Here is a 27,330-nt window from a genome sequence, read left to right as displayed (position 1 = left end):
CAACAAGTACATACTTGTATGTATGTATGTCTACGTACACACGCACATGAAGCGCCAAACAACCGTTAACTAAATAATGTATGACACGTTAACGAAATGCAAACACAACAGCCCGCCTTACAGTGGTCCCAAATTCCAAACTATCTCAACAATAGATGACAATGCTGGCCACTTGTCAAGCAGTGTAAAAATATCATAGAACTTGTAGATACACCTATTGGTGTCCAAATTGTTCAATTAAATTGAATAAATATTATTGAGGGGACAACAAAGGCGTTTAAAATTGAATTCGTGCATCGGTTTGCACTTCTTATTGACTTAAAAGTTGATTTATACTTTATTCCTTTATTCACGTAAACTCTGCATGAACAATACTTGAAAATGGTCTAAAACAACGAAAGAAATGTAAACTATTTCACTCAAAGAAATTTTCTTTTACCACTAAAAGTAATTTTCGTTCTGAACTCTTTCGAAATGAACCATGTTTTCGGCTTACTTGTTGCTTAGCATATGTCAAAAATCCGTTGCCTAGTTAAACCAATTTGTGTCAAGTAAGTATATTTTGCTATAATGAACATGTAGATTTAGCAGAAACTGCAAAATGTAATTTTTGTATTTCAGTTGGCGTAAATGGCCTAAAATTGTTATTACCTGAAAAAAGTTCACAATGACTTGAAACTATGGACTAGGACAGATCTGCTAAGATGGGTTAGCATAAAAAAAAATCATTAACAATGTTGTTATACCTCATACTCAATGAATAGTAGACAATTTAAAGTTTTTATTTTATTTATGTTGTTCTGAAAAATTTCAAAGGGCCTATGTTCAATGAACAAGTAATTTAATTCAATTTAAGGACATTATAGTATAAGGTTTGACTTTTCTCTATTGAATTCAATTTAAGGACATTATAGTATAAGGTTTTACTTTTCTCTACGACGCAGTCAAGTCAAAAATGGATGACAACACCAAAAAGAAACTATCAATACTACTTCTATTTAAAAGAAAATACAATGCTTAGCAATAGTTATGATAACTTCACAGCCTTTAAATTATTGTTTTTTGCTCTATAGCTTTTTACTGCAAAAACATTATTTATAACATAAAATTTTTGACTTTGAAACATATATCCTTTTTGAACAGATTGTATAATTTAAATAATGTGACTAACATTCCAGATCAATGCAGTTTAAGTTGAAATCATGTATGCACCTATTTTGTTTATTAATTTGAAACCACTGTGCTAGCGTCTGAAAGTTCAAACCTAACAGCAGCCTTCGTTGGTATCGTAGTGGAAATTATTTAAAAAAAAAAACGCGCTTATGCCTTGTCGTTGCTCATTGATGTCTTACACTTCCAATTAGCACATGTCATTGGCCGTTGGGGTTTTCATGTCACGCAGAGGACCGACCAAGTTGTAACCGCATAATTTAGTTTGCTCCCCTGACATCCAAACGTTATTTAATTACGCAAAAGTTATACAATAGAGCGTACAGAGGCAAGCCATTAAATGGGCGAAATTTTCAACGGTGCGCCATTAGATGGTGTTTTGCTGTTGATATTTGTCGGGGGCTCTGCTTTTAACTAATTGCACTATGATTTCATTTTTAAGCCATTTCAATGTAATTTTATTTTGCGCAACGACTTTCATCTTCATTGGCCAGCGAGGTGTTCGCACATACATATTTTTACACCTTTCCCTGGCCAGCAGAATACACATCTTGGCGTTTTCTTTACTTTGGCAACTACTTCCTCCTTCTCGGCAATTTACAGGTATAGTGTACTCGTAGTTGGTATTTACACAGCAATCATCGTTTTATTGTGCGGTTGTTTGGGATGCCGCCTTCCGCTTAATTGGCGAAAATTAAAAGGGAAAATATTTTTATTATGCAGCTCGTTTTCCTCTTCTTCTTTTTGCCATTTATCTGCGACTCGATGACGTTCACTTTGTGTAGGTGGGCCATGCAATTAATTAGAAAATAGAAAGTGAAATTGCATTTAGAAAAATATATATCTAGTTATTCAAAAAGAAGAGGGCATAAACGTTCATATTTTTCACTGGGAACCTGTGCAATTATTTCTGGTTTTCGCTTTACAATTTCAAACACTCATTTTTTCAGGGCGTCATCCAGCTGCAGGCTACAAATACTAATTGCGGATTGTTTATCTGCTTGTTTGTTAGTGCGCCAATAGATGGATTATAATTGCGCTCCAAGCGAGATGATCGAATATAAGAACTTATCGGCGACGCATCGATGTTCCTCAATCTTCTATAATGACTTTCTAAGTACCTTTTTAATAGACCCGAACACTAGTGGCACTTCATCATCAATAAAATTATAAATCTGACGCACATATTAACAACATTAGATGCACCTGTAGACAATGAGAAATCCATCGCCCGCTTTGGCCGGGGGCATTGAAAAAAAAGCTGGCGGCTTATAAAGGTTGTCTAGACAAACCTAAGAGGTAGCGATGATCGACTTACTTGGCCGAAAACTTCATCGCCTCAATAATTACCGGATGAAGTGTAATTCATTGTGGCACATTTTCGAGCGATGCGATCAAATTAATGATCTATTAGGCCAAGGGGGCTGCCCTTAACTAACTGTTTTGTGTTGTTTACTATGTGTTTTTTTTTAAAATCGGTGCGATTTCATCAAACGATACGACTATTGATGCCATTGGGCAGCGCCAGTTAGTTAGTTAGTTGCTTGGCTGCGGGTGCTGGTGATGGTGATGGTGCAGACCTGCAGAAGAATGGCTATGGCGTCTATGGTGGAAACGACGACGGTTGCTTTTCAGGCTGCAGATGACTTTTCCCTTCAAAAGCTGGACAAGAGTACTTTTCGATTGTTTTTGTACACATTTTATTTATTCGGAGAGAGAAAATAATGTTGATCTGGCCCAGCTGGACGGGCACTTGCAATGCTGAACTTGTTATGGAACTTTCGTTTCTTTTTCTTTGCTGGGTTTTTGGTTTTCTCAAGTGGACGGTGCGGCACTTCCTATAAATCTTTGGCTTGCACAAAATCTGGCTAGAAAATAAATAATTGTAAGAGCAGCAGTCCCCCTCCAAATAGAAAAAAAAAACATTTCCATTGTACTTGGTACTTGGGAAAGTCTGTTCAAATTGTTGTGCATTCGGAGCACATGGCCCAGCGCCAGCGCCATCGCCATCGCCATCGCCATGCTTAAATGACCGAACGGCTGGAAGGGAGACATAGCTGACATTTTTCAGTAACTCTTCGCCTACTTTGTTTTTGTTGCTGACTCTTGTAGTGGCCGTGAAGTGCAGAGCTATTAATAATTCTTTGTAATGCTGCTTTAAAGGTTTTAATTGTGCAACTTCTCTGTAGAAATTAATTCCACCCCAGAGGCTTTGGTTACTTCATCGCTTTCGTTTTTCACACAATTTCTGTGGGAAGTTGCCTACATACTAGTATTGTCTGCTGGCATTTTGTATTGTAAGCGTGACGCTATTGTTGCTTGCTTATCGGGGTGTCTTTTATGGCATTTCACTGCACATGATCTTACTCTAAATAATCCTGTTACTAGACTATAGCAAAAATGATGTAATAGCCAATAAAATTTCACCTTTCCCAAACACATACCTGCATTGCATAAAATTATATTTAAAAAACCGATCCAACACAATAATGACATCGAAGTCATAAATCGCCCAAATTGGCAAATTGCTTGCATGCCCGACAATAAACCGATTGACAAAAGAAAAACGATGTATATCATATTTCGATTGAACTGAAAGCGCAAACACTGAACGAAAAACTTGCTTCCCGAAGCTACAAGTTTTTATTTAAGTTTACATATTTAAACTCTTTTACACTTTTTTAATACCTTAGAAGAAAACCGAAGAACATTTCTAAAAACTTAACTGATTTGACGGCAGTCAAGAAAATAAATATAAACATTTATAACATTTATAATAACATTTATAATAATAACATATATAATCATTCATCTTTCCGTCTGTGGAATAAAGTCGGCTTTTATTTTCTGATTTGCCATAAACAAACAGCATTCATGCCTTGTAGTCCATTTTGCTTTTCCAAGCAACACAAAACTGTTTCTTTTCAAATATATAATATAAATAATTTTTTTTAATAGATAGCTAAGTAATACACAAAATAAAAATTTCACTCAGAAATTTGGTTTAAAAATAACTTTTAATTTCAACTTGTCCTGCTTGGTATTTGTGAGCTTAGAGTCCTTGGCAACATTTTTTTTTTTGATTTTCTTGGTATTTGTGTACTTTGAGTCTGTAGTAATTTTTTTTCTTCCAGATTATTTCTTAGTCTAGTCAATAGTTGAGTTGTTCTGAAACAAATTCGGATTAGTTTTTAAAGCTAAAGCTTCGATCATCCAATAGGAATTGTTCATCACACACATTTCAATTTTTGTTTAGTGTAGTAAAGGCACTTGATTGAGTTGGAAACAACGGCTTTCGCTAGTTGTATTATACTAGTATGAATATGTAGCAAAATCATGATGGTAGATTAGGCGCTGTAAGCTGTGATCTCTGGCAATCGTTAGCATATTGTTTGCATGCACATTAGCGGCACGTTTCAATTTGCCAAATCTCATAATCTGCACCTGCCCATTGGCTATCATTTGGTACTAAACTCGGCTCATTAGGCACACGAAGGCATGTGAAAGTGCATGCATGGGGCATGGATGCCACAATTGATGTTCGGCTATTCAAGAAACATCTGTCAAGTGGTGGCTAGGGAAAGGTAACCCGCTTCTCCTCAAGAGCGCACTCTTCATGATTGTAGCCGTTGATAATCTTTAACTGGCAGCGAACGAACGACATATGAACCCCCCGTGAGCAGCCTTCAAAAACGCAAAGCTAAACGTGAACGCCATACAAAATTATGATATCGCCGCAAAAGAAACAAAAAGCATGTTTTTATTTTTTTGTTGCTTATGTTGTTTGTTATAATCTTCAGTGCATGGCACGACATGCACTTCTGTTGCATTCGAGTGGCCGAAAACCCACCAAAGCGCTGCTCCCACACGCCGCCAACCAAACGTCTCCGAAATCTTCCTCCACACTTCTTTGTCTCACGAAAACGCCGTCTGTCATGGGCTTCTCTCTATGTAGATAGTATGTACATGTAAATGGTCAGAAATTACTGCCGGACAAGCGACACCGAAAGCGAAAGCTGTTGGCAATGCGCAGGCCGGCAATAATTAAAGGTTGTCCACAGACCGGAGACGGCGTTATGCATTTTTCTTTTCCACATTATCATGACAAATAACTGCATCATGCAGAACCCAAGACTCCAGCACTCGAGTGAGTGAGAAAAGAAATGCCAACAGCCCAACATTTTAAATATCCCAGCCCACTGTCCAGTGCGATGAGTCGTCGAGTTTGGTGTTTCGTGTTTGCTACATGCTCGGCATATATAATAATTGTCGCTTATGCGAAATATACGTGCATTTGGGAATTTGTTTATGTATTTGTTTTTCGTTTGCGCAAGTCGCAAAGAAAGTTTTTACTTTTGTCGCAGCACCTCGAATGTTGGACACCGTCGGTCAATACACGTCGTTGCCTGCAGATAATCTGTGGCACCTGCCAAATAATGTTGGGTTGGAATAGTTGCGACGTGTTGATCATGCATTATGCATATAAATGTGCCATTTGAAGGGTCCATGCGCCAGCTTGTATATGCAGTTGAGTGTTTATTGTTGAGTTGCCTGGTACGCGGATGTCTGGCGAGCTTTATTTATGGCTGTGACTTTGCAACATTGCATATTTTACTGACTCCATTAATACAAGTACAAGAGCATGAAGTTCAGTTTTAGTTTTAAGATACCTGAAGAGACTGCCTTTTTAGTTGACAGAGTGCTGCATGCTTTTAGGATTCCATGTGGTGAGTTTTTAAGACCATGTGGTGAGTTTCCATTTCAGAAAGGTACCCCTGTAAGTATGCTAATGATTACGCACTTTGTAACTAGGAGTAACCATTTAATAAAACCTACATCCAAATCGATGGGTTATTCAGGTAAAATTATTTTGATTTCAAAAAGGAATAATGGCTGGCTTGTAATTCCATCAACGGTTCGTAAGACTCGAATTGTACGAGTATCATCATCCACTATTTACTAGTAATACCGACGATTATACCCTAATGAGGCACATTCATACCCTTCACTAAAAAGTGTAAGGGTATATTGTTTGCACACTTCTGCAACTTATGGAGAAAAGTATGGTAAGCAACAGCCCTCATACTTGTATCATTCGTCCAACTATGCTGATCAACCATATACTTGTATGTATGGCCAGAGATGATTCCTTCTCCTTACTACATACATTCTTTTGCAAAAACATAATATTTTTACTGAGCTGGTAAGTGTATGAGCAGTTTTATATGAATAAAAAGAGATGGAAGTGTACATATAAGTATATTTCCCATCTATTTTCCCAAGATGTGTGAAGATCTTACTTGTCTATATAAATACTTGAATAAGTAATCTGCTGCATATTCCTTTGCCGTTTGTTGTTATAACAAAATATGTTTTGTGTTCTTTAATCCATAGCTGATTTTCAATCAAATACGCAATCAATTCAAGAAGAATAAATAAATAAAATGGTTGGGTACTGTCCACTTGGATTCGGGATAAAAAAAAAGTATGTTATTTATGTCATGTTTTTTGTAATACAAGTAAGTAGTCCATCAATATTTATTTCACGAAACCTTCAATTTGTATCAAATAAACGATCTCGTTCACTAAAATGCATTGAGCTGCATTCTCAGAGTTTCCAATATAAGAGCTCTTGTTTTAAACATTTTTATTTTATTACTTTTGTGTATTTTCGTTTTTTTTGTTGTTTTTAAATAAATAATTACAATACGTTTTTAATTTAATTACAATAGCTTCATTGAATAGAAGCGCTTAGTGCCTACATACACGAAGATGACATTTTCGGATTTCACTTAAACGTACCTATAACTAGAAATATTATGCAATAATTTAGAAAATTATTTACAGCAAAATTGAAATAAATTAAAATAAAATTGATAAATACGTTACATGCTTCTTCTCTTTTAGTGTGTTTGTTAATCACATTCACTAACTAGCTTAAGGCATTTAAGCTACGCACTTTAAAATTAAAATTATGACGATGGAGTGGTGTTTGTTTTTAATATCTTCTTATTGGGAAATTGCATTTGTTATTGCTCGAGCGTATGAAGGTAGCTGAAATCGTTGCTCGGGTTATGGCCGACTTCAGCCATCCGGTCATCAGCCAGTCATAACCGAAGCACGAGTCGAGTACCGAGGCATAAGGGTAACATGGAATGCTCTAGACATTCACTGAGCCGGCGGTATGGACGAGCGCGCAGCATTAAGATTAGTATTAAGCATAATACACAGGCGACGCCGTCGCTTGAACTAAAACTGTAAAATCTGATTGATCCAGTCTCGAAATTCGGAGATACGTGTGTACACGCCCGGCTGATTGGCCTCTGCGCAGCCAATGCCCCACGAAATAACGCCGCCGAGTTGAAACCGCTTGTCCTTCTCGCGCTGCAGCACCATCGGACCACCCGAGTCACCTGCACAGATAAAAAAGCAAAACAAATCAGTCCCAAATGTTCCGATATGGTCGGTATTCGGTTTCACAACACACACCTTCGCACGAATCGTAGCCGCCCTTCTTCCAGCCAGCACAGATGAATATGTGTGGTATGTGCTCGATATAGCCAGCGACACGATACATGGACTCGCAAATGGTGTTGTTGATGACGGGCACTGCGACCTCCTGCAGCACACTGGGCAGTGGCCCATCCTCGTACAGGCGTCCCCAGCCGGTGACAAAGGCCGTCTGTCCAATAAAGTTTTCATCGTTTTCTGGCACGCAAACAGGAATAATGTTCGGCTGGAAGACCACTGGCTCGTAGAACCTGCAAGGGGTCAATGGCACGTGAGGTCACAACTTTAACTGTCAATAATCGCAAACACACACCTCAGCAGCGCTAAATCGTATTCGAAGGTTCGTGGGTCGAATTGCGGATGGGAAGCCACGATTTGCACACGTCGCTCCTGATACCCGTAGGGCTCCTCCTCCTCTGCCAGATCGTACTCGCCCAAACGCAGCAACAGATCCGATGGCGGAACACTGGAAAGCACAAGTTATAGTTCAGTTGGCAGTCCACATCGACGCGGATCGTCACTTACTTGTCAACACAATGCGCCGCGGTTATTGCCCAATTCTCGTTGAGGAGCGCTGCGCCGCATTTGTGCAGATAGGTGGAGGTGCGCCATTGCCGCAGCGAGATCTGCCAGGGCCAGCGGCCGAAGGCTGCATTCGCCCCGCCAACGATGCGCGGCTCGGGGAACATGCGCCGGCCACAGACTGCAAAAGACGTAAAAATACAATAAGTGTCGAGTTAATAGACGATCCGCCAAGAGGATCACCACTGCACTATGGGCCAGAACTGAAATAATTAACTAGGACACTACTTGCGTTTCTTAGCCTAACAACTGAACTGAACAACTAAATATATTTTCAATATGATCAATAGACTTCAAGTTAAATAAAGCAAATAAAACTTGTGAAAATATAATTAAAAAATTAAACAAAATATTTTCAAATGAAATAATTAACTGGGACAAATTCATTGTTTATATATTAAAACTAAATAAGAGCAAACCAAAGAATATATTTGAAAGGGAAACTTCGTTATTCAAGCTGGCGTTGAATTCACCAAGTTTTGGAGCATTTGAATGTCAAATTTCTCCCATTCTCGAACTCTTTTAGAATTCCAAATTGCCTTCAGTTGGCTTAAACCCGTTTAGGCAAGACATTGTATCGGATTTAAGTTGGGGCCGGGTGCTGGCCACCTTAAAAGGGGAAATTTTGAATCTCAAAAAATCTTAAAAGCCTTATGTTGCTAACAATTGGCTACAAACAATTAAAAAATATAAGGGTTTTTTATTGTAGCTAAATAACTTGGTATTATTATTTGAAAGGAAATCTTTAAATTTCTTTAAATTCTGTAATATATGTATATATTACTAATACTATAAAATTGTTTTTCATTTCATATGTTTTCATTTATAATATTCAATATATTTTGTTTTATTTAATAGATTAAATGTTTGGAAAGAATGTGTAAAAATGATAATAATTTGAAAATAAATAAAATAAAATAAAATATAATTATGCAGTATTCGGGAATAGTGGCACAAATTATAAGATTGGAATACAAATATTTCTTGAATATGCAATTTTGTTGGTAAAATTGTTGGCAACTCTTGTTAATTGCTGTTAAAACGTTGAACTTAGCTGACTGCACAGCATATTCTATATTCTATATTTTCAGATCGGCCCACTGTCTGTGGCTCAATTAAAATAATGGGCCCAAAAGGCTTTTAAACATTTTAATCACTGCGCCGGCCACTCAGTCATGTGGCAAATGTAATATGATTTGGCCTATTGGACGGAGACACGGACAAACCTTGACTTTGGCCAACCAGCGCATGCTCACGAGCATAAAAATTGCCTGGAAGTCAACGGCCTACTTTACGAGCCGCCACATGCAGCCACAGCCTCGGCTGCATCCACAGCACATGAGCGCGCAAATTGTTGAGCAGCATCGTCGTCGACTCGTTTCGTGCATCAAGATTTTAACCTGAAAACACAAATCGGTCAACAGGCGTGCGCTGCGCCTGCGCGACTGCTTGCCTGTCTTCCTTGGAGCTGAGTCTGGCTGCCTGACTCATTTGTTGCAGATAAGCGCAGACGTGACCCAAGCGGCACAATGACCATGCTGCATGGTGCATGCTGCATGCCGCACGTTGTAGTCATTATTGTAAATTATTGCTGTAAAAATTATGCTGGACATGGGGCAAGGGGCATTCGTCGGCGCAGTAAAAGCTTTGGCAAACTTTCTAAAGCTGCTGGCGAAATGCAGTCAATGATGGGGCTGTGCATGCCTCTCCCTTTTTATGGCCCTGCCGCCGACCGTTAATGACGCGTACACCATTAACACAAAGTTGGATTCAAGGCCAACATTTAGCCTTCAAATTGAATTTAATGGCCACATGGCATCTTTGTCTTGTGGCCAAAGTCTGGTGTATTAATAGAATTCTGCACGAGGAACAAGTTTTTCTCACTCACCTTCTCTGTAATCGACGCCCTCCAGTGCATTGGAGGGCGCTACGGTTGTGGACCCCGCCTCTGCGGTTGTATTGTAGTCCTCGCTGCTTCCAGTGCCGCTATAATCCACAGTACTGGACCCGGTACCGCTGCCGGTGTCGGTGTCGGTGTCAGTGTCAGTGCCAGTGCCGCTGTCGGTGCTGATGTAGCTCTCTGTGCTCATCTCAGGGTATGATAACGTGGAGGACTCTAATTCTTCAATGCTGCCACTGGTCGATGCAACTCCTGCTGCTGCTGATGCTGCGGCTGTTGTTGTTGTTGTTGCTTTCGTGGTTGTTGTGGTCTTTCTGGTAGTTGTTGTAGCTGCTTTCGCTGTGGTGCTCGTTGGCGCTCGCGTGGTTGTTGTTGTTGTTGTTGTTATTCTTGATGTCGAGCTGTCTGGCGTTGATGTTATTGTCGCTGCTTTCGTTGGCTTTGTGGTTCTATGCGGCTTGGTGGTTGTTGTGGAATTGCTCGCGCCTGGCTTTGATTCGCTGGTACTTACGCTTGTAGCCACCGAGATAATCACCTTATCTGTGGCATTAGCCATAGAGTTGTTGCTGGCTGTAAGTTAAATATTACAAGGTCATTCCGAGCTACAAATTTACCGGCAGCGACTCACCTGCTGTGGTTGTTGTTGTTGTTGTCGTTTTGTTCGCCACATGTGGCACTAGGGTGGGCAGAGGTATCCAATCGGCGGGTTGCCAGGCACTGGGCACGGTGGCATTCGTGTGCGGCTCAGCATCCACGTCGGTCCAGGTGATTAGACCTGGCTTTTTGGTAGAAGACACCTCGGTGGTGGTTAGTGTGTGCGTTTGTGTGGTAGTGGGGGTGGAGGTGGTACTCCTAGGTGGTGCTGCGGTGCTAACGGTTGTGGTGTGGCGACGCGTTGGTTTGGTCGTTGTAGTTGTTCCAGAGCTGCTGCTCGGTTGCTTTTTCGTCTCCACCGTGGTGGTGGTGGTTGTGGTGCTTGGTGTTTTTGTTGGCCGGCGCGTAGCTTTCGTTGTTGCTGGAGTTGTTGCTGCATCGGCCAGTACAGCAGGCACTTTTACGATATCGGCCGTTGGCTGCGGACGCGGACGTGGCGCATGGGTAGGCCGCTGTGGTTGCTTCGTTTCCGTGAAGGTGGTGCTTGTATCATCGCTAGTAGCTGTCGCTACTGCTGGCGCCGGGCGGCGTGCAGGTGCAGCTATCGTTGTTGCCGTTTCTGTGGCTGTGGCATTTGAAGAGGTTCCGCCGCTTTCTATGGGCCTACGCGTAGGCCTGCTATGCGTTGGCAGTGGCTGCTTGCTATTCATTGTGGCGGTGCTGATAGGAGCTGTTGTTGTTGTTGTTGTTATTGGCGCTGGTTTCTTTGCAGGCGTGGGTCGCCTGCTAGAGTGCGTCTTTTGTGGCTTTGTTGTTGTGGTGGTGCGCAGCGGTGGTGTCGGTCGCGTTGTGCTAGAAGCGACTGTTGTTAATGTTGCCGTTGTTGGCCTTCTGGTTGTGGTTGTTGTTATTTTGGCGGCGGTCGTGTTCATTGATGTCGCTGTTGTTATAGGAACGCGTTGTCTCGTCGGCTTTGTGTGCCTCCTGGTGGTGGTCTCAAACGAGCTACTGGGTTCCGTCACTGGTGGAGTGGTTGTCTCCACAATTTGGAAGGTCACAAACTTGGTCGGTGCTGTGGTGGTCTCAATGCGCTGTTCGATCGCTGGCGCTGTGGTGTGCACAGGCCTGGGGCTGGTGGTGGTGCGTCGTCGCGGCGGCTTGACAGTGGTTGGTGCTGTGGTAGGTTTTCCGGCAGCTCCAAGGACGGCCGCATTGAGGACCGGCTTCACTGTGGTGCGCACCACAAAGTGCGATGGCTTATGTGTGGTTTGTGCAGGCGTAGTGCGGTGGATGGTTGTCGTAGATGCACTAATCATCGGCTTCGAGGTGCTCAGATAACTTTGTGTTACATTTTTGAGCAGCTCGTTGGCATGATTCTGCTGCTGCTGTTGTTGCTGGTGGTGCTGCTGCTGGTGGTGCTTTGAGGTGCTGCTCTCAGTGGTGAGCTTGAAAAGCGCACTAGTGGGCAACGTGGTGGACTCGTGGGAGAAATGGGATATGGTATTCTGATCGATGCTGTTGTCGTTAATGTCTGGCGCAAATAGCGATGCCTCGTCCTGAAAAATAAAGTAGGTACTGAAAATACACTGAAAGGAAATGTGCGACTTACCTTTAAAGCACAGCAAGATCCAAAGTAGAAGCGGTCTATGCAAGTACCCAAATGCGTTCCATTCTGTTTGATGCAGTCGATGGCAAACATGCACACACCTGAGCGGCCAGATTTACGCACAATACAGGGCAAATGTCGGATATTGCGGCCAGACTGAACTATAAGCGAATAGAATGAGAATAAGATTGTATTATTTACATTTCAAACTACTGCGAATCTATGTACATACATATATTTTATGTGTTTATTTTGTAGTAATCCATCATTTTTGAATTATTCATATGAGTACGATAATTTAAATACACAAACCCGCTCTTAGCTTAATAATATTTTAATAATACCTTCAATGACTCCCACAATCAGTTATAATGCAATCAATTGCAATTCGGTACTAAAGAATATAACGCCTGTCTACGCCGTATACTTGAACTCGAGAATATTGAATGACAGACAAACTTGGTCATCATATTTTCCCAGGAGACGCCTGATGGTTTTTACATTTCATAAGTGCTTATGCCATGCTAGGTCTAAAACCTCCTAAACGAAATTATAGACATAAGTAAATGTGAACTCTGTACATGCTATGCCAGCAGCTTGCTTTCGTGGAACACTATACTGTATAAAAAATTTAAAAATGATATTCAAAACAATCATACAAATTCTTTTGAGATAAGTACATGATTTTAGAAGATGAAGAAATGGGGCTAAAATCGGGATTACAATTATTTCAAAAACTACAATCTTTGTACTGTCTTAGAGATTAATATATATATATATATATATATATATATATATACAACTAACTGAATCGGATGGTTCAATAATGGAGGTTCTGCTTGACTAAACCATTTCTACAGTTTCCGTTTGTTACCGCGACTATTTCTGTTGTGCGTGTTCTAGCTAGGTGTTCCATGCCGTTGCCTTCGCAGCGATTATCGCCTTCAATTTGAACGCCAATTTGAACAGAGTTGTACCGTTAGGCAAACAGTTAACATAAGTGAAAATGAAGTGGCACCAAAATGGGTTGCGACAAAAGCCGCGTCGCTGAAGGGCAACAGCGGCAGCAAGTTTAACAACGGCTTCGCCAACGGCAGAGCAAGTCCGATGAGGCAACAGTAGCGGCGCACTTGTTTGTTGTTCTCTCTATTTATTTATTTTTTCTCGTTTTGCCTTTTTCAAGAATCATCGCGGAGTTTTGTAATCGAGCCGCCGGTCGTTAAGCATTAGCACTTGTCGCTGCTTCTGTCTGGCATTCATTTTGGTGCTTGTAAAGTTATGTAATTGCATCTAAAAACGAGAGACTTAGGCAACGAACTCGCCCGAAACGTGTTACTTATCACGCCATGCTGCACAGAATGAGACCGTGTGTCAGACTGTGGTAACTGGCCTGGTGGCTGCACGCTATGCCGGCGTATACCGAAGACTAATGTTAGCTTGGCAGAGAGTACTGTCCCCGGCCAAATCCAGGGCAGGGCATATCCTTTGTTTACTGATCGTGCACAAACAGGGAGCCATAAAACAATGGTTCGTCTTCATAAATTCAATATTTACATTGTCTATATGAGGTTTTCCATGCCTACTATATTTTAGATTTTTACAAATATTATGCAATTTATAGTAGTGTTATCTTTCGGATAATAAAGGTTTACCATTATTATGGCACAAAAATGATTGTTTATTTAATGTATTTATTTTCAATGTATTTATATAATAATATATTATTTTTTATAAATTGGATATTGTTTTTATTGATAATAAATTATTTGTAATAAATTATTCGTATTTGTTTTATTATTTATATAATAATATATTATTTTTTATAAATTGGATATTGTTTTTATTGATAATAAATTATTCGTATTTGTTTAATTATTTATTATTATTTCAATTTGTATACTAAATAATATTGAAAATGTATTAAATGTTTCTCATTATTCATTAAATTTGAATTTAATAAATTATACAGAAGTGCTCTATATGTACCTATTTATATATTGACCTATATAATATGATAGCGAATTTATTTCGTTGTGCAATTCCCTTTTTTTAAGAATATCCCTCAGAATCGTAAGTAAAATAGAGTTGTTGATATTTTACATACTCGTTGGTACGCCACTTTTGATCAGTATTATTTTCAATGTATGATGTGCAGTATTTGCAAAAATAATAAAAAAAAGTTCATTATTTTATTGTGAATTTCTGTTATAGCCCTCGCAACTTTGAATACTGCCTGAGTGTGTTTCTGTTGATGTTGGTGTCCACTCTGCGTGTTTCGCGTTTATTGAACCTTTCGTGATGTTTAACGGTTTCTGCGTTATGTAATTAATACGACAATCCTGACAACTCGCAAATTGTCACGTTCTCATAAACTAATTTGATGGCGTCGCTTTTCGTAAGCATTTTCTAGTGAAAGAGGCAGCCCAAATCGAAAGACTTAAGGCACAAACTTGCTCTTAGCTGTGCCTTCTGCAATGCTGACAACTAAAACCGAAACATAAATAAATAACAACAAGCGTGAGAGTGCCAGAGAGAAGCAAACAAACTCACATAAGTTATATTTAAGGCTAAACGTTGTCACGTTTCATAAAAGGCAGCGACGCCAGCGTCGGCACGACGTCGGCTTGGACGGTGACGGTGGCGGTGGCGCAGACGCAGACGACGACTGCGGCAGACTGAACTGGCAGCTTTTTCTCTTTCTGCTTCTTCTATTGCTTTTATTGTTGCTGTTGACGAAGCGGGTGGATCGTTGGTGCTGGTGCTTGTATTTGTATTTGTGGTGCTATCGTCAGCGTAGTTGTCGCTCTGTTTGCATTTCGTGTTGTGGTTTTTGGGTCAACCTCTTAGCATACTCGTATGTATGTATGTATGTATGTTTCGCTAGCCAACAACACTTGCAGAGCCCGGACAAGCGCCCGGCCCGCACATTCGGCGCATTGCATGTACATACATATTTACATACTCGTATGTAGGAAATTCGTTTTTGGCATCCAAATGCGCGGCTCGCTCTTCTTCATCCGTCCGACATTCTGTTTGACAATTTTAAGTTGTGGGTGAAGAACAAAAAGTGGGTCGCTGGGTCCGCAACGACCTCAAGCATTATATTAGACTGACCACGCGGGCAGCTCCTGAGAATGAGTTCAGCGTCAGGCTACAATTCATTTCTTATTGTTGCTGCAACAACAACGACAGCAGCAACAATAACATTTGTTGATGTGCCATGTTTGCGCAGTCGTTGGTGTTGTTTTTATTTATTTCCCTTTCACTTGGCGTCAATTTACTTTCCGCTTTCTGCAGCCGCCTGGCTGCTTCTTCCCATCATCACAGCCATGTATGTACGGGTATACTTTGTGCCTTTTTTGTTTTTGGTCGGTCCAGTCATAAAAATGAAATTCTCGCCACCGCAGCCGCAGCCACCGCCACGCCACGGCACGGCACGGCACGCTTTCTTGTTGCTGCCTAGCCAGGCAGCCGACTGACTTGGCCAGCGATTGCTTGCTTGCTCATTTTATGGCAACATTCTTTGACGGTTGACCTCAATTGCTTTTGCTCGCTTACACTGACAACGCGTCTGATGTTGGGTTGTTTGACGCTTCGGCTCATTGACGATCTGACGGTTAGACTGTTTGACGGTGCGGCTTGGCTGGCTTTTATAAGAAAGTTTTGTAGTTTTATTTTCATCTCTCACTCGCATATGCCCATTGTTGCCATTGTCGCCGTTGCCATGGCTTTTATTTCTGTTGTTGTTGTTATAATACTCCTTAAATGGTATTTCTACAAAAATATTCTGGGTTTTTTTGTGTGTCTTCAGTGTCCGTGCTTGGCTTTTTTCACAGACAAATTGGCAGCTGAGATGAGTGCAAGTGTGAGAGTTTGTCTTTGGTGCTGGTGTCATAAGCGGTAGGAAGTTGTAATCGCGTATAAATTTGATTCTTAATGACTGTGACCCAATTAATCTATGAACGGTGCACCGACAGGCTGCTTCTATTCATTATTTTTGATTACTTTCATTAGAAACGCACGGGGGATGTGCGTGTGTGTGTTTGTTCAAGTTGTATCGAATGGGAAGCTTGTGCAATGCTTAAATGGACTTATAATCGAATTGAATTCGTCGTAAGGGTTATGACTTTAAAATGAATTCTTAATTAAAACAATTATTTGTAGATTTTTGATATTGAAGTGATCTAATAATAAAGGTAATTAATGCACTTTAACTTTAGATTTGAAAATAGGACTAAATATTAATTGGGACAGGTAGATAATTTCACAAATACAATTTAAAATGTGCGTCTTCAGTTTTATAGTCATGTATTAGCATTTAAAATGTATCTTCAAATTGAAGTTAATAATAATTAATTGAACTTTAGAATATTCTTAGGCTTAAGACAAACTGTATTATTATTTCTAGCAAGTAAGGTAAAAATATTGAACCAACTTGAAGATTTTACACTCATTTCTAAAAATATATATGAAGACTCAAGTGTTGCTTTGAATTTACAAGTAAAATAGAATCCTTAGCCAATTCGAAGATTTTCTAAAGTATGAATTTTTTTGGTGTAGACTTTTCCTTATCGTTGTCTGTTAAAGGTTTCGAGATCGAGCCTAACTTGTATACCTTACTCAAAGGCTAAGGCTTTGATTTCTTTTTGTATTTTTACTTAACTAATTTTGAAATAAAATCCAATATTATCTTCATAATATCTAGTTTTTCTGAAGCTGGACTTATAATTTGTATAGGTAAACTGAAAACCTGAGATATTAATCTACTTCAATATTTCAATTATATTTTTTTAGGTGAAAACTTCTATTCAGAGTTTCTTACAGAATTCATCTTAAATATAAGCACGAACTGCCTCAACCACTTTTAATAGCGTACGTGAGAGAAAGTGCAGTGATTCTAAGGAAAAATCTTTTTATAGCAGTGCTGGCGTTGATGAGATGTCAGATTTACTGCGCAATATGCAGACAGATATGAAAGCGCGCTCTAAACTAAAATTATCTTTTGTAGATTTCCAGCAATTTACCCATTGCTAGTTGGCCTATAACCGAACACTTGAAAGCATCAGAGTGGAATAAACAAACTGTTTGGTGGAAAGAAGTGCTTAATACTTACACTGAGCTAGGCTAGGATTATCCACAAATACCGGATTGGCGAGCGTGGCTGTCAGCAGCAGGCTGGTGACCACCAACAGGCCAATTTGAAGAGTGTGGGAAGCCGTCATTTGTGGGGCGGAGGAGCAGCTCCGTGCTCTACTTTTGTGCGGTGTTTGACTTCTGTGAGGCTGTGGCGACCTGTCCATCTGCAAAGGTATGGAAACTGCCAAGTGAGTCATCGAATGTAAAACGTTTTACGGCAAATGCAAATTAAACTAATATCTCGGCCACTTAAATAATATCACGGAATTTCTACAACAACAGACAGAAAATTGAAATTTGGATATGGGCATGGGCATGGCAATAACAACAACAAAAGCAATTCACAGCAAGTGCGTCGTAGTTTTGGGTGAGTGTGTCGCTCGAGACCGACATCGACGCCGTCGCCAATGACTCAAGTGGGTGAAAGTCAAAAGTGGATTTTTCGGTTTGTGCCAAGATATGAGTATATGATGGCGATGCCGCTTGAGTGACTTGCATATGCAAAAATAAAGATACATAAACAATTTGTAGTTGGGTTCACCAGTGCGTATGTGTAATATGTTTGTGTGTGTTAGTCATGCCTAAAATGCTTATAGAAAGCAAAAGTAACCCAAACAGGCAATAGAAAGCTGCAGTTCGGTGCTTGTCTTAAGCCCAACATGCTAACGACTCACACGGTTGTATAACTTTAAATCCGTTTACATAACTGTTTGAAAATGCATCGATATGCATGTGTATGTGTGTGTGTGTGTGTGTGTGTGTGTGTGTGTGTGTTGTTCTCAGCTAGCCAAAGTTCAATACACGCCTAATTGATGAATGAAGAAAGTTGAAAATGTACAGATATGATGATGACATAAACTGTAACAATGAAAGAAAGCGCAGCGACAAAAAGTAGGCGTTGCTAATGCCCAGCTGGGAAGCAACAATAACATAACAACAACAACGGCAATTACTTAAAGAACTACAATCTCACTAAAAAGCCAGCGAGTCCGGGTAAGGCACAGTGGATGAAGTTTTCACTATAGCTATAAAAATGGCTTTGAAATAGTCCAAATTCAAAGTACATCGAAATTCAAGTTTCAATATTTTGTGTATTAAAATTTCCCTAACTCTATTTAAAAAATAGCCTTTAAATTAAAACTTTTTGATTTCAGTTGGTTTTGTAGCCAATGGGATGTAGAAATGAGTGGGCAAGCAATTAAGAATTAGTATGTAAATGTTTATTATAAAAATAAATTGCATATACATATTTAGTTGATATAGGAACGGCAGTTATTGTGATTGCTGTTATAAATCGTTTTTACGAGCTGCTTAATATGCATGTATATTATTTTAATTCTCACTTCCAACAAAAATGTTTTAAAAACAATAAACTTTGTAGACTACTAAAACTAGCAGTAAGGTTAAGAAAAAGTTTGAGGTCCACCTAATTTATCCCACTGTGCAGGGCCATGTTGTTTAGTCGCTCCGCGCTCTACGCTGATGACAGTGCGACTATATAACGCATACTTATTTTTATCACATTTTTTGTTACCTACACTTGGCATGTATATGTGTATATGCGTGTGTGTGTGTGAGACGTTTTCATTGATCCATTGGCTCGGAGCTGGAGCTGGAGCTGACAAATGAGGCAGATTACTGAAAGCGGTAGAGGAAACGCTATCTGTTCTTCTTGGGGAAGCTTGCGATGCTCTGTGATCTGCAGCGTTGAGAAATTTGCTGCGTTTAGAGTTTCTTTCTTAGAGTCTGAGAATATGTGATCATACATATAGAACCGTGCGTGTTCGTGTCTGTGTGACGAGAGTGAAGCCCAACTGTTGCGTGCGTTGCGTAATACGGTCATTGACATTGGACTTGTCGGCGTTGAGTTGGTCGCTATCGTCGGACCGTTGCTTGTGGTCGGCGTTAGAACGGTTCCAGGCATTTTAATGCTGCGCTTTGCAAAAAAAAAAAAGTACTAACTTGTACATATAGTATGTATATAAGAAGAAGGCACAGCCTCCGTTGCTATTAAAATAATTTTAATTAATTTCAAGCGACCGTAAACTGTATTTTCTTAAGTGGCCCGGCTCTTTTGACTCTCTAATGGGTGTTGCGTTCTTTGTAACTCATTCGAAGCCACTCCAATCTCATGCTGTGCAATTAAATGTTATTTATGTGGCAGTCATTTGGCCGGAATCTGATGCGGAGCACAAAAACCAGAACGGAAGCAATAAAATATTTCCGCAGCTTTGAGTTGATTGCTTTAATTAAGTGTTAGAATCGAACACTAATTGTCGGCTCTTAATTTTGATCGTGTTCATTGCTGCTGCTACAGAAGCTGCTACTACCAGTATTCTATTCAAGTCTTTCTCAACCCAAAAAAATGGGGTACGAGTATTGTCATTTGCGTATTTAGGTCACGTTCTGGCCAAATATATAATTGTGTTGCCGCATTCCATTTTACTGCTGTTACTGCTGCTTACTGGGAGCCTCATTTCTCGTTTAATATGTGCAAATTAACACGATTGTTCAGCTTCTGGCCCGCAAGATAACTTGACATGGCCAAATGGCGAGTAGAGCGGCAAATGAGCGGACGGGAGATCGGCACGTGAGTCGCAGAATTTCGAGAGTGGGCAAAAGTGGGTCACAAACAAATGATTTGCATATTAAGGCATGATATTGCGACTCAGCATGCTGTGCGGTTCGTATTGCGGCCATGTATGGAAAACTTCTGAGCTTCTCGCCCAGTCGCGTCGACAATTAAGTAATTTCTCGCGCAATTTCAAATGTCATACAAATCACAAATGGCAATGAAGTTGCCACTTGCTTGTTAAAAGTGAAATTAATAGTCTCGTTTTTATTTGTCGCTTATTAAAAATACCTTTTGTGTATGAGTATTGTAAGTGTGCGAGTGTGTGCTTATTTGAGCTTCAATAAAAGCGAAAGCCCCACACCGCAGCTAAATGCAAGCCCTTTTGTAGTTTTACGCATCAAGTTTAATATTTATTTAAATGAAAAGTGAAATGCGGTGCAGAAAGTAAAATACCTTTATTTAAAATTAGCCAAAAAGAGACGAGAGCTCAAATGCCGGTCGAACAATAGAATTATGCCATTTGCGAGCAGTCGAAAATGTATTCGAGTATACGATAATAATAAACAAGACCATTTTGGACTTGAATCGCGGACATTAAGAAAAAGTATAAGAAGAAGCACTAGCAGTAGCAACAGTTCGAGGCTGTTGCGCATCAAGTTGCTCGCCTTTTCGAAGTCTTGCTTTCATTTCTGCTTACCAAAAACGGCTTGGAGAAATTTCATGTTTATTGTTGCTGCTAAAATTGTCGCCACAGCTGCTGCCGTTATTACCATTATTATTATTGTTGTTGTTGTTGCTGTCCGAGAGCGAGCTCACTAGATCAAAACGAATTCAAGTAGCTCCGACTAATTAGATGCGTACTTAGAAAGCACATGCATGTACATACATTTAAAATGTGCAGCCACAAAACAATGAGCAGCTCGTTAATTACACAAGCCTCAAGCTTCAGCTGAATTTCATTTCAAACAAAAGACTTAAGGCACAAACTTGAGCAGCAATTATGCTTGTACACAGAGAAAAAAGCTTACGGATTTGTTTGGAATCATAATTTTGCGCTCTCTAAACTTGAGAAGACGCAAATATTTTAAAGATCATTCTAAAATGATTTTATATTACAAGTATTTATACATTACTTGTAGATATTAAAATAAATTAAATTTTAATGTTGATAGCATCCTCATCCGATTACATGAGACTTTGTTTTTTATGGCTTATGTACTCTTTTTTCGCATAGATAAATATTAAAACGAACTCTTTTTATACTGCCCCTGTAACACCCAAAAGAAAGCTTTTAACCAATTCTGTCTGATTATTTCCAAATTATAGAGTTCACTAGATGCACAGGGGCACCCCACAAGCATACGTATCATTAGTATTCTTGAATTCCAATTATAAATAGAATTTGAATGAATTTGAATTGATTTTAAAATAGATTTAAATAAATTTTATAAAAATTAAAATACCTTTAAAGCCGTTTCATACTATATTTGAAGAGTTTTAAGCAAATAATATGACATGTCCATTGGATTGGACTTTGATAATATTTTATCAAATTGAATTAAGCTTGTTTTTCTGTGTGTATCTAAGTATCACAAAGCACAAACAGAGGAAACGAACAATTTGTGAGCATTAAACACAATGGCAGCTCATAATGATAATGAAAGATAGGCGCACGGCATGTCGAGGGTCAGCTAATTGATGATTTCACGTCTCGTGTTCGAGTGTTCGAAGAGCTGAGGTGAAGTGTAAACAAATGAGTGTTAAAGAGATATACGTTCGTGTCACAAAGCTGCAGAAACCTCAATACACCTCCAATAGAGCAGAGAGCAGCAGCAGAGATTATACAAATTATAATAATTATCGTGAATTTAAACGCTACCATGTCGTTGCCTGTCGCTCCAGAGGCATTGCCACGCCAGATTGGAATAATGATGGCAAACCTGTAGTCTTGTGTGCTACAAATAAGCGGCAGCAGCAACCAAAACATGAAATGCAAATAATGCAAGGCGCGGTTCCCGTCAGCTAAATGCGCCGACTTTGACTTTGGCTGCAACTGCAACAGCTTGCGTTTTAGACCAAAGCTCGTCAGCAAGTACAACACACACACACACACACACTACTCACGACTCACCACACATACACACACACACACACGCACACAGAGAGAGAAAGACACACACAGACGCACACATGCAGACGGACCAGTTCTGCTCAAGCCCAAAAGCAAAATCTTTGCCATGGACATGGAAGACATGGAAGAAGTTGGCTGTTGTGGCTGCTGCGGCAGCCGCAATTGAAACACTTGTACTAAGCTGCCTCTCTTATTGTAGTTGTAGTTGTTGTTGTTGTTGTTGTTGCTCCTTCTGCTGCTGCAAGAATTTCAATAAATTTGCAGCAGCAGGCAGCAGCAACTTTTGCTGCTGGTTTGACTTTGATTTGGACTTGTTTGACTTTGGCTGATGCGGCTGTTGATAAAAATCGAGGCGCTTGAACTTGTTGCTCTTGTTTTTCCAACCACTGCTATTCTTGTAGCTGTTGTTGTTGTTGTTGCTTTTGCTGTTGGATTTGTTGTGGTTCTTGTTGCACTGCCAGCGCAGTTAGTTGCAGTTATGTGCATGTGTGCATGTGTGTGTGTGTGTATTTTTGCGCTCATTTGGCTTTGCGTGTGCCAGGCTTAATTGACTTGTACGATGATGGTGCGGGTAGAAAGTGCGCCAGCTACTAAAATACAAACGCACACACGCATACGAGTACACACGCAAACACACACACACACACACTTTTTGATGCCGGCATAGCTTACGGATGCTCGTATCTTTCGAATCTGCTTGCGGTAGCAGATAGTATTTGGTTACATCCGAAGTTCTTTTCTAAGTTGTTATTGCACTGCTTCTGTGTTTGAATGTATCTCACTGGGGAATATTTTGGGTCATTTCTTTTAATTTGCTTGCCGCGTCTGTTTTCTTTTTCTCCTTTTTTAATGCTACACTGTTATTATTATGTTTATTGTTTTGTGCTTACTGTGCTCTTGTACTTTTTTGTGTTGCTGCAAGAATAGTGTTTATTAATTTTTTTTTATGGGTTTCTTAACTTTTGTTTGTCACTCTTTTGCGTCGATTCTCTGTTGTTGCTTTGTTATGAATGTGTGTATCTGTACATAAATATATTTGTTAATGGCATCCCAAGGTTTTTTTTTTTATAACTATTGTTTGCATTCGTTTGTGCATTGAATGTTTATGCAAATCGTTTATTTGATTTTTCCTGCGTCACTTACACTTGATTTTCCGATTCCTACCAATAATGGGCACACGAAAAAAATTGCACTTGTAATAAATTATGAACACATTGACTTCAGCTGTTGGCCAATTTAAGAGAAATAACTAAGGTTCTACAAACGCACACACACGCACACGCACACACGGGGAAACAAACGCACCAAAGCGTGCTGGTGCTGGGAGCTCTGGCAAAGATCGAGCCAAAGAACGAACAACCGAAGCGGACGACCAGTTAGCGAGCAAGCGAATAAGCGAGCGAGCGAGTGAGGTGCGCACGTCTGGACAGAAACGCGCATACAAAAGATCCACACACCAGGCGATGGCTGGCGAGGCCAAAGACAAAGCCACGCTGCTGAGATTTCGCCAAAGCGTCACCGTCGACGTCGGCTGCGGTGGCGACGCAGCTAAAGAACCACAAAGCAAAATTGGTAGAAGACAACAAGCCACTGGGAGGCAGACAGGCAACAAAAATTATTACATGCACACACACACACACGTACTACACTCACATGCATGTTCACACTAATGCACGCGCGAAGCTTCCACATGTGCGCATGCGTGCTGGTGCTGAGGCTGAGGCTGCCACTGCCGCTGCCACTGTCGCCGTCGCCGTCGCCGTCGCTGTTGACGCCGACGCTAGTTAACAGCTTGGTTGGCCGGCCATAACGTTTGAATGCTACGACCAACGCTGCTACGCGCATAACGGTTTCCATTAAGGCCAACACATTGCCGAGCAATAGCGGCGAGAACAGCAACAGCAACAGCAACAACAAAGCTCTAGCTCTGGTTATTCAAATGAATACACACTAACATATACGCACACACACACACACACACACACACTCGCATATGGACTTGGACACTCTCTCACGACGCGTCGCCACAGCTGATTGGCGGCATTTGTGAGCGAGCGCGGTCATAACATTTGGTGGCGGGGAACGGGGCCCGTAGTTTGGGGTTTGGGGTTAACAGCGCTTTCACATTAAAATAGCAAGAAGCAGAAGCCAAAGTCGCGCTAGCTTTTTCTTTAATGCTTTTTTATTTTTGTTGTTTTTTTTTTTTGTGGTGCAAATGAGTTAGTCGGCAGCTTGTTCGACGTTGTTGTCGCTCCTCCGTGCCATTCTTGGTTAGTAGATATACACACACACACACACGCACACACTCGAGCTCGCATTCACACAATATGCATATGCATATGTAAGTAAGTAAGCTTGGCTTTTGTTTGTGTTTTAATTTATGCACGTCTTCAGGTTAAGAAAGTCAATCTTTACTATCGCTTCGCTGAATGTCTGCGCTAGCGTGTGGTACCTGTTGTATCAAATTAATTTTTTTTTGTTTCACATTTAACCAGATTTGTGATAAGAATTGCATAAATTGTTACAACGCACAACAAAACTTAATTGCATTGATTAAGAGTAAACCGTTCATTTGACTAGTTAAGGGCATGTCTCCTGGGCTGATAATTTATTTACAAGCTCTGAATTCGAATGGCAAATTATACATTTTCTGGATTTAAGCTATTTATGAATTTCTACATGATTCTCAAAATACATTCGAATAGTCAATCGTATTGAGGGGCATTCAATATAGACCAAATCAATTTAAATTGCAGATTCTTTTATTATTATACTCGCATTACATCACACGGTCAGCTCAACCGTCTTTGTTGAATTTAATTGTGGTCCCCCAATGAAGCAATTTTTGTCTCTAACCATATTAGAGCACTTATTATACAATTTTTAATATTTCTTAAAAGTTCTTCATACTGTTATCATGCGTACAAGCTTTCGGATTCTTGAATTTATTTTTAATCAAATACACACTGCACTTTCTTTTTTGAAAAATCGCAGCTTTGCATTGCATTTCTTGTTTACTTCCAACTGAGATTAATCGGATACAATTTACTTATTATTAATAAAACAGTTCTTCTTTGTTGATTGTTTTTTATACACACTTTACGTCGCTGACTTTCAACAAGAGGCAAACAAGAAGTCGCACAGATAGGTACAAGTAATCAACAAATCATTCAAATCAACAAACCATTAAATGTCAGATAACTAAAAATGAGTTATGATCTATGCACAGAGATATTAAAAAAACGCGGCTCTCATAGCATTTCCAGTATCGATAGCTTTGTTTCAAAAACGTTACGAAGACAGCGAGCAAAAGGGGACCAAGCAAACAGATTCGATTAGCGATACCGACTATATAACGCGTTTCGATGTGGTGGCGTCTTAAGCCGTTTCTTGAACTTGAGAGACCTTGACACTGGCGCTGCTCCACACCAACTGAGACCAAACGACAAGTTGTAGCAAGTTCTTTGGTCAATTACAACTGAAAGCAGAAGCGGCCAAGTGTGCAGGAAGTGGATGGTAGTTGCCAATTGTGGATGCTAAGAGATAAGAGCGTGTGTTTGGTCACAGAGAGAGGAAAAAACAGAGACACACAATCGCACATAATGATGCTGCTGTTTGTTGATAGCCATCTCGGCTGATAAGCCCAACGAAAGCGCTTAATTAAGTGTTTGGTCTTTAAAAGGCTGCCACTTTGTTTACATTTAGGGCTCTATTTGTTTCGGGCTCTGATGCAATCCACACAAATTTATTTATGGCTGATGTTGTATTTGGTTTTTGTGTGCAGCCACTATGAGGAGCGGAAATGAAGTCATTAGAGATTCTGAACAGGCACCATGCACTTGTTCCCTCGGCCCGTTGTGTTAAGGATCAAGACATGGGGAGCAAATAACGCTGCATAGGTAAAGAGCTCTTTCGTTCACATTTTCATTTTCACTTTCCCTTTATTCTTATCATTGTTTGTTTACTCTTTTCTGTTGACATCTTGTGGATGCCTATCCAGCGCTTACATTGTTTACAAAGAAATATTTGCTTGAACCTGTTGTTGCTGGAATTTGAGCTCGCGCAGTGCTGCCAGCCTAACAAAAAAATATTTCAATGAGTGCGCAGCTGGTTTTTCTGCACGCTGATAAGTATGCAATAGATTTTGTTTAGTTCATTTGAAACAAGTTTGTGGCTTAAGTCTTTCGTTGAAATCTGTTGCCACGCAAAGGGAATGTTTGCTTCATTAAGGGATTAAAATAAAGAACTGCTTCTGATAAATGTACATGTAGGTAATGGACTATATGGGTCTAATAATTGATTAACATAAAAATTCAACAAATAATATATAACACACACATTGACATCTACAAGTAGTACGGACTCGATCCAGAGCAACAACAACAATGACAAAACGATGCATCATCACCAAGCATGTATTTAAAAAATCTATGATAATCATATCATTTCTATGAGAGCTATAATATTTTGTTTCTGCTGAATTGGCCTGCTGATTAGACCATCACACAACAAATTGACATTTATTAGATATAAGACCACTCCTACAGAATTTTTGTGTAATTTTGTAATCATGCTTTACTATATGCATGATGGTAGTAATTCAAACCAAGTCACACTCCAGAAACGAACTCACATTATGGGATTCCTGTTATAACATATAGTCGTCTGATCTAAACGGTGTCTAAATATCGTCTGGATGCAACTAATTATAGTAGAAGCTACGGCGTTTCAAGTCAACTTGTTTTCAAAAGTAGATCCTGCATACACTTGAGTTGAATTAAAATATTCCTTTAATATTATTATTAATATATTTTTGTTTTTTATTTCGTTGTTAAAAAATAATGAGAGCTATTTATAGAATAAAAATTTTTTTTTTTTTAAATAATACAATAAATATCAATGGGAGACGTTCTACACGCTAGAATCGGTTGGAACAACTCAATCGAACTGAAACACAATAAATACAAGATAAGTACATGCAATTACGTTTATGCGTCTTAGTGCAAGTACTACTTATAGGCTTAAACACTAGCAACCCCGAGTGGTAGAGGAATCACATGGCCAGGCAACGGACTGTGATGCCAATTGCAATTGCAGCCGGAACAGGCCGACATGCACATTTGTAA

General features: G+C 39.8%; 1 protein-coding gene across 1 annotated transcript; it reads right to left on the bottom strand.

Annotated features, from left to right (window-relative positions):
* Positions 1-7,419: 7,419 nt before the first annotated feature.
* On the bottom strand, positions 7,420-17,584 carry LOC115619968 (serine proteinase stubble). The gene is made up of 10 exons (XM_030513004.1): positions 17,476-17,584; positions 12,366-12,523; positions 11,038-12,312; positions 10,791-10,959; positions 10,593-10,732; positions 10,151-10,472; positions 8,206-8,383; positions 7,994-8,146; positions 7,660-7,931; positions 7,420-7,583 (listed from the first exon to the last, which is right to left on the bottom strand). Exons 1-10 carry the CDS (start codon positions 17,582-17,584, stop codon positions 7,420-7,422), a joined length of 2,940 nt encoding a protein of 979 aa, XP_030368864.1.
* Between the last annotated feature and the right edge of the window lie 9,746 nt (positions 17,585-27,330).

Source organism: Scaptodrosophila lebanonensis, unplaced genomic scaffold (genome assembly GCF_003285725.1).
Source record: "Scaptodrosophila lebanonensis strain 11010-0011.00,11010-0021.00 unplaced genomic scaffold, SlebRS2 tig00000001-arrow-pilon, whole genome shotgun sequence".
Lineage (NCBI taxonomy): Eukaryota > Metazoa > Arthropoda > Insecta > Diptera > Drosophilidae > Scaptodrosophila > Scaptodrosophila lebanonensis.
Note: the sequence above shows the minus strand (reverse complement) of the source record. Positions and strands in the feature narration are given on the sequence as shown.

Coding starts and splice junctions, on each gene's coding strand:
- LOC115619968 (XM_030513004.1), bottom strand. CDS start 17,584: ATGACGGCTTCCCACACTCTTCAAATTGGCCTGTTGGTGGTCACCAGC. Junction 12,313..12,365: donor GATCTTGCTGTGCTTTAAAG/GTAAGTCGCACA, acceptor TTTATTTTTCAG/GACGAGGCATCGCTATTTGC. Junction 10,473..10,592: donor GAACCACAAAGCCAACGAAA/GCAGCGACAATA, acceptor ACTACCAGAAAG/ACCACAACAACCACGAAAGC.